This window comes from Artemia franciscana, chromosome 2, assembly GCF_032884065.1.
Source record: "Artemia franciscana chromosome 2, ASM3288406v1, whole genome shotgun sequence".
NCBI lineage: Eukaryota > Metazoa > Arthropoda > Branchiopoda > Anostraca > Artemiidae > Artemia > Artemia franciscana.
The window spans coordinates 53,645,425-53,657,882 of record NC_088864.1 but is presented as its reverse complement, the minus strand read 5'-3'; the positions used below and the strand labels follow the sequence as shown (position 1 = coordinate 53,657,882).

The window sequence follows — 12,458 nt, the reverse complement described above, 5'->3', positions numbered from 1 at the left end:
AAGAAAGTAGGGTTCAGGATGAATGAGGAAGTAGCTAAGTCTTGTTTAGGCAGGGAAGGTATTAATAATAGAATACAAATTGCTTATTTCACGACTAAAAAGTTCAGGGTGTCAGTCTACGATACTAGTGACTCAGATGAATTTTACTTACTGTCACAGGAGCAAACAGACAGGGTAGAAATATAGTGTTTTTACTGGGATATTTTAACGCCCAGATCGGTAGAAATAGGGATAGATTGTATCCTAGCCTAGATAATTTGACGAGGAATGAAAATTGTAATGGCTACAGACTTTTACAGTTTTGTAGGTATAACAGTCTAATTATAACTAACACGGCGTTTGGTCGTAAAATGGCTCATAAATTGACATGGTTTTCACGCGATGGTATGACAGAAGACCTTATTGATTATGTTATAGTGAACCAAAGACTGGCAGGATCAATAATATACTAGTGTATATACTAGTGTATATAAGAGTGCTGTTATTGATATTAAAAGTAAAGATCACCATCTAACATTGTCTAAGGTTAATTTAAAGCTGAAATTTCGGAAAGAAACTACCTCATGGAAATTTATGATGTTGGTAGACTCCAGCATGAGAATTTGAGAGAAACTTTCCAGGAACAGTTGAATACCAAACTTGAGAGTTTAAAATTTTACAATGCGAAAGATGGTTGGAATAATTTTAGAAAAATAATTTGTGAAGTTTCCGATGGTTCCTTTGGGAAGAAAGTTAAGACCGCAGCTAGGAATATCAAATATTCGTGGTAAAGAACTGTTGTAAGGAGCGACCCGGCTCAATAGTAACCAAAACTCTAAAAAATGGAATTTTGATGCCAATAGTTACATCAAAAGAATTGCATTTTAATGCGGATTTTAAATATATATATGTTTCATCAAGATTAGTCTTACCCGTCAAAAGTTAAGAGCCTTAGAAAATTTGCCTCATTTTAGAAAATAGGGAAAATACCCCCTAAAAGTCATACAATCTTAACGAAAATCACACCATCAGATCCAGCGTATCAGAGAACCTTATTGTAGAAGTTTCAAGCTCCTATCTACAACAATGTGGAATTTCGCATTTTTTGCCAGAAGACAAATCACGGATAAGTGTTTATTTGTTTTTTATTTGTTTTTTTGTTTTTTTTCCCAGGGCTGATCGTATCGACTCAGTGGTCCTAGAATGTCGCAAAAGGGCTCATTCTAACGAAAATAAAAAGTTCTAGTGCCCTTTTTAAGGGACCAAAAAAATTGGAGGGCACCTAGGGCCTCTCCCACGCTCATTTTTCCCCAAAGTCACCGGATCAAAATTCTGAGATAGCCATTTTATTCACCATAGTCTAAAAACCTAATAACTAGGTCTTTCGGGATGACTTACTTCACCGCAGTCCCCGTGGGAGGGGCTGCAAGTTACAGACTTTGACCTGTGTTTACATATAGTAATGGTTACTGGGAAGTGTACAGACGGTTCTGGGAAATTTTTTTGGTTTGGGGGGGAGTTGAGGGGGAGGATCTTTCCATGGAGGAACTTCTCATGGGGGAAGAGACTTTCAATGGAGGGGGCTTAGGATTTTCTAGCATTATTTAAAAAAAACAATGCAACAATAAATATGAAAAGTTTTTTCAACTGATAGTGAGGAGCAGCATTAAAACTTAAAACGAATAGAAATTATTACGCATATGAGGGATTTACCTCCTCGTAATATCTCGCTCTTTACGCTAAAGTATTTTTAGTAATTTCAACTATTTATTCTACGGCCTTTGTGATTCAGGGGTCATTCTTAAGGAATTGGGACAAAATTTAAGCTTTAGTGTAAAGAGCGAGGTATCGACGAGGGGTGAGCCCCCTCATATACGCAATAAAAACATACGAATATAGAATTTCGCTACGTAAGTTAATTCGTAAGTTACGTATATTTTTTACTTATGAAAATGTTCGTAAAAAATTAAAAGTTATAGTTGCCTTTTTAAGTAATCAAAAATTGGAGGGCAACTAGGCCTCCTTTCTCGCTCTTTTTTTCTCAAAATCTTCCGATTAAAACTATGAAAAAGCAATTTAGCCCAAAAAATTAATATGCAAATTTCGTTTTAATTATTTATGCTCGGAGAGCCAAGATAAAAAAATGCATTAATTCAAAAACGTCCAGAAATTAAACAAAAAAAAAGCAGTTTTTTTAAATGAAAGTAAGGAGCAACATTAAAACTTATAACGAACAGAAATTACTCCGTATATGAAAGGGGCTTTTCCTCCTCAACGCCCCACTCTTAACGCTAAATTTTTTACTGTTTTAAAAGGTAGAGTTAAGAGAAAGAGTCAAACTTTAGCGTAAACAGCGGGGTGTTGAGGAGGAAAAGCCCCTTTCATATACGGAGTAATTTCTGTTCGTTTTAAGTTTTAATGTCGCTCCTTACTTTCATTTAAAAAAAACTTGTTTTTTTTTTGTTTAAACAAGTGATTAGTCAAAAATCTTTATGTTTAATAGAGAAGAGAAGGGATTTGTAAAAGAATTATCTGAGTGACAGATTATATATAAATACAAAAGGAATGTAAAGAAAGTGGAGAAAGCATTAAAATATGAACCAAGGAGGTGTGAAGTGGAGGGCATGGATAAAATTCCTCAGGATATGGAAGATGCAGCTTGACGCAATAATAGTAAAATATTGTAAAGGTATGTTAATAAAATGAGAGGGAGTAGCCAGTCTGGACTTGTCCCAGTTAAAGATAGGAACGTGGCCACAGTTATTGATAAAGAAAGAGCAAAAGAGAGATGGGAGGAATATTTTCAAAATGTGCTAAACCAAGATACAGTTGGAAGAAAAAATGTAAAGGAAACTGAAAAAGTTTGTGAAACCTTGGACGCGAAGGAAGATTTGTTTTGTGAAGAAGAATTAGCGACAGTACTAAAAGGATAAAAAAAAAAAAAAAATAAAACTCCAGGTGCTGATAGTGTAGTTAAATAATTTTTCTAAATATGGTGGCTCTGAGGTTAGAAATAAGTTACTTAAGATTGTAAATATGATTTTTGAAAAAGGGGAAGTACCTAACGATTTTAGGAAAACCTTAATTAAATCGCTGTATAAGAATGGTGATAAGATTGAGTGTGGTAATTATCGAGGCATTAGTCTAGTCTCTGTAGGTAGCAAATTAATTAGTAATTTGATACTTTTTAGACTGAGAGACACTGTAGACGAAGTTTAAAAAGAAGAACAGTGCGGTTTTAAAAAGAATAGAGGATGTGTCGACCAAATTTTAACTCTTAGATTAATAATTAAGAAGTGCCTTAGTTATCAAACACCTTTGGTCCTCAATTTGATAGATTATGAGCAAGCGGTTGATTCTGTTGAGAGAAGAGCTTTAGAATAGGTCTTATCCTTGTACGGCATACCAGACAAATACATCAAAGTGATTAGTGCTATAGGCAAGAATAACACTGCTGCGGTTAAGGTAGGAAATAAGGTTAGCAGCTGTTTTTGTATTAAATCAGGAGTTAAGGAGGCTTGTGTTCTATCCCCCTTTATATAGATCATTTTTATGGCCTTTGTCTTAAGGAGCATTGGAAAGGCAATGGGAGAACACAGAATCTAATTGGGAGCAAAAACTCTCCTGGACTTATATTATCCTGATGATATAAGTATCCTAGATGAAAGTGTGAGCAAAATAAATGAACCTATAGAGATTTTGCGAATTCAGGGTGCTAGAATAGGTTTGAAAATTTACGTTTAGAAGACTAGGTCACTAAGGCTAGGAATAAGCGAAGATGAAAAGGTGGCGTTGGGTAAGCAAAAGATTGATCAGTTGAGCAGCTTCACTTACCGTGGTAGTATTATTAATAAAGACTGTGGGAGCAGTGAAGATGGCAAAAGTAGAATTTCCAGGGCTAATGGTGTTTTTTCACAGTTAGAAAAAGTTTGGAAGAAAAGAAAGATAAGTCTGCAAACCAAGGTTAGAATATTGGAAAGTACAGTGATGGCAGTGGTTAAATATGGCTCTAAAGCATGGGTGCTCCGAAAAGCGGATGGATATTTACTAGATGTTTTCCAGAGAAATTATCTACGGACTGTTCTGGGTACCCTACTGACTGACCGTATTTTAAACAGTGGGCTGTACGAAAAATATGATTCAATCCCACTTTCTAGGGCTATAATGAAAGAAAGGTTGAGATGGCTAGGGCATGTTCTGTGAAAGAAGGATGACCGATTGCCGAAGATAGTCCTTTTTGGCCAACCATCTAGGGCTAAACGGAAAGCAGGTAGTCCTCATCTGGGTTGGGAGGATGTCAAAAAGAAAGATTTAAAGGAAATGGGAGCTTACTGGGAGGGTTCAAAGAGGGAGGTTTTGAATGGATTGGGATGGAGGAGGAGCGTGCGTAGTTGTGTTGGCATCAGGTGCCTTGTTGCTGCGGTCAGTTTTTAGTAGTAGTAGTGGAATGTCTATAGTGAAACTATGGGTTACTTTCCTCTCAACTTTCAGTGTATATTAAAAATGAAGACGATATTTGCTTGAAAAATAGGAAAAAGGTCACCAAACCCAAGGTCCATTACCCCTAACTAAATCTCACAGGCTAATAAAAAAAAAATCATGAATTATAAATTAAATGTATTATTGTTTGCTAGTTTCGCTGCAGTACGTTGACTTTTTCCAGCTTTGACCTCATTCTGACTTTTCTTCCCAAGGTTATCACTTGTTCCAGGACAACTATGTAAATCAGTACTGGTGTACGATTTTACCTGCTCCTTCATTAAAATATTATAAATTGATTTTATCATAAAAACCCTTTCATCGCTATTAATACTAATATCTACATGGATAATCTTGTTTATTTCTATAATGTCTCTGAATCTTTACAAAAGGCCTACAGACGTATCTACAATTTTGGTTTGATCAAAAAAAATATTGTAATGAGGAAAGTCAAATTTGTGTTCTGCAAAAGCTGGTTCAAACTGATTGCAATCTTTTTGGTTATGTTTAAGCGAGTAATGGCATTTTTGCGTCGTTATAGCCTATTTTCTAAATTCTGCTGTTTTCTTCCTACATAAAATTTACCACAAGACCAAAAAAATTCGTATGCTCCCATTTGTATGTTTCTTGGAACCTTGTCTTTTCCATTATTTAGAAGAGCTTATGGTTTGTCGTGATTTAAATGTTGTTTTTATATTATATTTTTTTAGTTCTCTTCTTAATTTCTGTGACAACATTGGGATGTAAGGCAAAGTTGTGTAATTTATTTGATGAATTGACCCATCTTCTTCTAATATTACAGGCTCCATTAACTTTTTTTTTACTTTTTTCGTTTGTTTTAACATTTTCAGGATATCCATTACCTAATAGAATATCCCTTATAAAAAACATTCCTTTTTTGAACTATTTTTAAAATAAATCTAAAATGGTTTCTTAATTAAAGTATTTTTTGTTTTTATTTTTTGTTCACTGCTATGTTGAAATCAAAATCCGTTTTTTTTTTGCTTAATCTTTCATGAATGGGAAATCAGTGTGATCTAAGAAATTATTTGCAGACGATTCCAGGTGGAAAATTTTTCTTACCACACTTTCGTTTGAAAGAGACTTTAATTTGCGATTGTCTTTAAAATCATGCTGGAAATAGCTTCCTCTGTGTAAAAGTTTTCCCCCAAGAAGCCCCCCATCCCACCCTTAGTAGAAAACTTGACAATGACCACTCATGAAGAATTTCTTGCGTGGTAAATCCCCTCCCCCTGTGGAAAGATACTATACACAATTTCAATCCGGTAAAAATATCCCCCGGACGATTCTCCTTAACATCTCCCCGTGTAAAATTGAGCAAAAGAAAGTAAGACAAATAAAAATAATTTTGTATGGAAATTCTTGCAAATCCTCCCAGCGCAAATTTATCGCTGGAAAGTTCACCCCCCCAGAAACTTCCCTCCCCATGGGAATTTCTCCCTCTGGAAAATCCCTTTAGCGGAAATCCCCCCGAAAAGTGTCTGCATACTTCCCAATAACAAACGCTATAGATAAACAAAGGGCAAACTTCAAACTTACAGACCTTCTCCAGAGACTGTGGGGTTGCTGTTTTCCTCAAAGTCATAGTTCATATAATTTTCAACTATGCTAAACAAAATGGCTATCTTAAAATTTTGAGAATTTTCATGGGTTGACTTTGAGGATAAAAAGGGGGGACTAGTTGTCTCCCAATCTCTTTGGTTACTTAAAAAGGCCACTAGAACTTCTTATTTCCGTTCGAATGAGTCCTTTACCGATATTTTAGGACGATTGGTTCATTGTTATCACCCATAGAAAAAAAAATCAACACGCATCCCTGGTATTTCTTCTGGGAAAAAAAGTAAAATTAAATATTTTTGAATATGGAAGCTTGAAACTTCCACAATAAGGTTCTCAGATACGTTGAATTTCATGATGTAATTTTGAACAAGATTCCCAGACCTTCAAAGAGTATTTTCCCTATTTTTCAAAAATTAGGCAAATTTTTCAGGCTTATAGCTTTTGATGGTTAATACTAAATTTAATTATCTTAAATATTTGGAATTTCCATAATAAACCAAATCTTTCGATATATCTAATAATATTAAAATTCCAATTTTAGAGTTTCGGTTACTATTGAGCCGAGTCGCTCCTTTATTGCAGTTCATTACAACGAACTGTTTGATAATGATATTTTCATTAAAATCATTTACCCTTTTGAGAATGTTTTACCCTTTTTGCAGAAAAGTACTCAAATTTAAGCGAGAATAAGAACGTGGTAAAAATGAAAGTGGCAAGTAATTGGGACTCTCCAACGCTATATGCTTTCCCTGTGAAAACCTTAATTTTCCCAGGAAAAAAGTAGCAAACAAAGGTGTTTCATTTGGAGTTTGCTACTTACAATAAGAATCAATGTATACAAACGAGCCACGTGCCAAATACCGGGGCCCAGCTTAATTTTTTTTACTTGAAATTTGCACATTGACAGTTCTGGCCACAAAAACGATCTAAATAGGTCATAACTTTAAGGAAAATTTGTATTATTCCTAGGGTAATTGTATTGAACCTGACGCCAAAATATCAACAAGAGGCTCACACTGTCTGCTGTTAGAAGTCAAGCGACAATAAGAATCAATATATACAAGCTGGCCGCGTAGCTGTGCAGTGGCCAGGCCCAAGACATCAAGAAGAGGCTCAAATTGTCTGTCGTTAGAAGACAAAGAATCAATGCATACAAGCCTGCCGCGTAGCTGTCCCAGTGTCCAGCCTCGAAATCGGCTACATAGTCGTGTTTTTCTTCAAACTGGCACATTGAGATTTCTGGCCACAAGCGATCTAATTGGTCAAAAATTTAAGGAAGAATTTATATTTTTCCCAGAGTGGTTGTATCGAGCCTATGGTGACACCATGAGATCGAGGAGAAACTGCAGTCAGAAGACAAGCGACAATGAGAAATACAAAAATTTCATTTCAACTCACCAACTGTCGTGCCTCCATTAGGTGTTTCTTGTCGCCTAGTGACGGAGACAGGCACCGCTACTGGAATGAATCTGTAGGTGGCGTAAAAACCCGTTGAGTCAAATCTGTCATTTGCCTAGAAAGTAAATTATTTAGTTGACTTCGAGTCAAAAACTAGTAACTGAGCTGTGTCACAACCACACCTGTTAATAAGAAAGATAAAATCTATGAAAGACATTTCCCCCTTGATTTTAACATCATGCTTGAGCCATAGAAGCGATAAATTCAAATGTCAAGAATTCCACGTAACTCTTTTTGCGCTTTTGAGAACCATTGATCCTTTTCTTAATATTAATATAACGAAAAAAAAAACGCCAACGACAACAACGTCAGGTTGTTATCAACAACGTCAGGTTGGCGTACAACTAAGGCAGGATATCTGTACAAATCAAGCTAAATTGCACCAAAATTGGGGTAAAAACGGTAAAATCATAGCATTTTACGTCTCAATTTTAAAGAATCAATATATTTCTTTCAGTTGGCTGATCACATTGGGAAGCCACCCCCTTCTTTTACATATGTATTTGACGTCACTGGATTTCCTTGTAGACATAATGGAAAAAAAAGAAAAAAACGTAATCATGACAAGTCCACCGAATAAACTAGCAATGCTATGAATTTATTTATAGCTGAAAAATATTTTACTTCTAGAGCAAAGCTGGGTTTCAATCTTTTTTTCTTTTTTTCTTTTTTTTTTAGCATGAACAGTCTATTTCCCAATTTCTAAATTCAGCAAGCAATTTTGAGAAAAAGGTAACAAAGCTAGAAAACAAAATCAAATATTCTAGTGAAACCGAAAAAAACTAAGTGGATTATTTCTCTTCCGTGAGATTAGTCTCTTAGAGGATATTTTGTTAACTAGAAGTTTTGTCTTTGACACATTTTCCCACTTTTATACATTTAACAAAATTTCTTTATTGTTTTCTAGTTTTATTGTCACTCTTTAGGTCTACTAAAAAAAAAATATTCTAAAAATTTCATTTCAAATATTATATTTAGCAAATTCCAGGGAGCTTGCCTCTAGAATACACAGTTTCGTATCATATCTTTCTCATTGAAAAAAGTATTTTGACATTCAGTCTTATCACAAGTTTTTCCGCTATGAGACACTGGGTGTCTTCATTATTTGCCAACTATTTTGCAACTTAAGCAGCCTTTAAGTTTCATATTCATGGCAATATAGGGAAAAGAAGGAATAGTGTTCTTCAATCATGGGTGGAGGTAATAACTCTCATTCTTCGATTAAAAATTTTGTAAAGGGCTCATATTCCACAAATTCCTTTGAAATTGGCACTAGTGTAATTTGGTCATTTGTGTAAAAAGGTAAGGTCCTTGGGATCCTAGAGTGGCTTAACGAAGCTATAGAACATTTGTGGGATCCAGACTCCACAAGGGAATAAAATTCTCATTTTTCTACACAATTCACTGACAAACTTTCTCATTCGAAATTAGTCATTTGCATAATTTCTTTTTGTTTCCCCAGTTTTTTTTTTTGGAAACCTAAAATGTTACCAGCCAAAATAAATTTGAGATCCTTATGTCGACAATGTAGTCTATACAAGCTTTACCTTAACCAAAGATATACTGATGAATCCTTCAACAAGAACTGGTGAACTCTCCACAGCTTTAGGACCATGTCCCTTGGGGTTCATGGGCCATGCTACCTCTATAAGTGTATTACTTTTGTATCTTGACTTCCCTGATTAAATTGACTGTCTTAAAATTTTTATGCACTATAAGCTTTGGCAAAGGTGAGGGACTAGAAGAAAAAATGGACGGCAGTTAAGGCTGGCTACCCTATAATCTTTTTTGGATTTTGAAAAAGGCACTAAAATCACTTTTTTCCTTCGAATAAGACACAAACCGAAATTTAATGCCAGTAGCTCAATAAAATCTTCCCTAATAGAAAAAAAATCATGTCCTTGACACGAAAAATGTGAGACGCTACATTTTTCTAATAAGGGACTTTCAAATCATATGCAAGAGTATTTTGTTAACATCTATGACTTTCTATCTTACTTTTTGGGGCGGTGCCCCCATTTTTTTTTAATAATGGAAATTTACTTAAGCTAATAACTTCTTGTGGGTATATTATAATCAAATTTTTTACATAGCTAGTATCACCTTAGAATATACATTCTTTTGATGCACATTTTGTTTCAAAAATTCCATTTTTTGGTGTTTTCCTGAGTTTTTTTTTGTATTTGGTGACTATTGGCAATGGTTGCTTGCTGGCTGATACCCTTTTTAGGGCCGACGTATGCCCCCCCCCCCAGAAAATACCTTATGTTAAACTCTCTAGAAAGATACTCTTCACGGCAGAATATTCTCCAAAGAGAATCCTTCCCCTTAAAAAACTCACCACGACAATTTCCCTCAGGGAAATTCCCCCAGGCATGCTTCATATGTTTAACCTGTGTTTTACCGAGTTTAATAGCTCTGGCATCTGCTGAATCTTCTTTTGAAGTAATCAATTTTGGCCCTATGAGACAACAACATCAGAGAGTCGGTCTCAGATGAAAGTGTCCAGTTATTGATAAATTAACTTAGCTCACAAATGATATTTGCACTTCTCTAAAAGAAAAAATAGAAAAAGTTTTTTTTTAAACTGGAAGTAAGAAGCAACATTAAAACTTAAAACGAACAGAAATTATTTCGTATATGAAAGGGGCTGTCCCCTCTTCAGCCCCCACTCTTTACGCTAAAGTTTAACTCTTTCTTATAACTCTACTTTTTAAAACAATAAAAACTTTAGCGTAAAGAGCTGGGCGTTGAGGAGGGGACAGCCCCTTTCATATACGGAATAATATCTGTTCGTTTTAAGTTTTAATGTCACTCCTTACTTGCAGTTAAAAGAAAAAAGTTGTTTTTTTTTTATTTAATTTCAGAACGTTTTTGAATTAATGAGGGCTTTAATTTTGGCTCATCGCAAATGGATACTAAAACGAAATTTGCATATTAATTTTACTTTTTTTGGCTAAATGGCTTTCTCAAAGTCTTGATCGAGTGAAATTGAGAAAAAAGGGGCCGGAAGGAAGGCCTAGTTGCCCTTTATTTTTTTGTTAGTTAAAAAGGCCACTAGAACTTTTAATTTTATTTAAGAACGTTTTTATTAGTAATAAATATACATAACTTAGAAACTAACTTACGTAAAGAGCTTCTATATTTGTATATTTTTATTACGTATTAGCCCCCTTGTCAGTACCTCGCTCTTTACACTAAAATTCGAATTTTGTTCCAATTCTTTAAGAATGATCCCTGAATCACAAAGGCCGTTTAATTAGAATACATAGCTCTTTTGAAATTCCTAAAAATACTTTAGCGTAAAGAGCCAGGTATTGAGGAGGGGAAGAACTCCCTCATATACGTAATAATTTCTGTTTGTTTGAATTTTTAATGTTGATCTTTACTTTCAGATGAAAAAACTTGTTTTTTAATTTAATTTCTCGTTTTTTTTTAAACGCTGGAAAATCCAGCACCCCTTCATGGAAATTCTCTTCCCCAATGATAAATTCCTCCGTAGAAAGATCCTCTCATGTAACGCCCAGCCCCCTACCACCAGAAAAAAATTCCCCCGAAAACGTCAGTATAATCCCCAATAACCAATGCTATATGTAAACAATCGGCAAAGTTCATAAGTAGTCCTCAAAGAAATGCATACTAGATTTTTCGACTGTGCTGAACAAGATGGCTATCTCAAAATTTTGATCCAGTGACTTTGGGAAAACATGAGCGTGGGAAGGGGCCTAGCTGCCCTCCAATTTTTTGGTCACTTAAAATTGACACTAGAACTTTTAATTTCCGTTAAAATGAGCCCTCACATGACATTCTAGTACCACTGGGTCGATACGATCACCCCTTAGAAAAACAACAGCAACAAAAATAAATAAACATGCATATTTGATCTTTCTTATGGCAAAACAAAAAATACAAGATTCCACATTTTTGAGGATATGAGCTTGAAACCTCTACAGTAAGGTTTTCTGATACGCTGAATCTGATGGTATGATTCTATAACTCTTAGGGGATGTTTCCCCCGTTTTTCACAATAAGGCAAATTTTCTCTGGCTCGTAGCTTTTTATGTGTAAAACTAAACTTGATTAAACTTACATGTTCGAAATCAGCATAAAAATTTGATTCTTTTGATGTATATATTGGTATCAAAATTATGTTTTTTAGAGTTTCAGTTACTATTGATCCGGGTCGCTCCTTACTTATATTTCGCTACCACGAACTGTTTGAAAAAAAATCCCTTACTGAGCCCCATTATATTTCAATAGAGCACGATCGGTATGAGGGGTACGATATTTTTAAAGTGCAGGGGTTCAGCAAGACCTTAGTCCGGCCATGGTCTCAGCCATTACCTGGGGAATATAAATTGACCTACCAAGTCCCGAGGAAGCTCTTATTTCTCCCTTAAATATTATCAATTATTGAAAGTAGTGCGTTTACTTTAAAATTCAATTAAAAAACTTCAACAGGAAATATGTTATTGAGCATGGTAAAATGATCCAGCTTCTTCTCAAATAGACATTAATATATTTTTTTATGTCTTTTACTCTTATTTTTCCCTTAAATATTATTATCTATTCAAAATTTTGCTTTTACTTTAAAATTCATTAAAAACTTCATCCGGAAATATATTATTCAACTTGGTAAATGATCCAGCTTCTTCTCAAACAGACATGGAGATTTTTGAATGTCACTTACTCTTACTTATCCCTTAAATTTTATCATTTATTCAAAACATTGCTTTTACAAAAAAATTTCATCAGGAAATATATTACTCAACTTGGTAAGAATAATCCAGCTTCTTTTCAAACAGACATGAAGATTTTTTTGAATGTCACTTACTCTTATTTATCGCTTAAATTTTATCATTTATTCAAAACATTAGTTTTACTTTAAAATTTATTTAAAAAGCTTCATCAGGAAATATATTACTCAACTTCGTAAAATGATCCAGCTTCTTCTCAAACCG

General features: G+C 34.6%; 1 protein-coding gene across 1 annotated transcript in view; it reads right to left on the bottom strand.

Moving 5' to 3' along the window:
• LOC136043666 (suppressor of lurcher protein 1-like) overlaps positions 1–12,458 on the bottom strand; it is a 99,903-nt gene that overhangs the window by 24,987 nt on the left and 62,458 nt on the right. Inside the window, exon 2 of the mRNA XM_065728565.1 lies at positions 7,438–7,552. Coding sequence (XP_065584637.1) covers positions 7,438–7,552 — 115 coding nt within the window. The remainder of the gene's footprint in view (positions 1–7,437; positions 7,553–12,458) is intronic.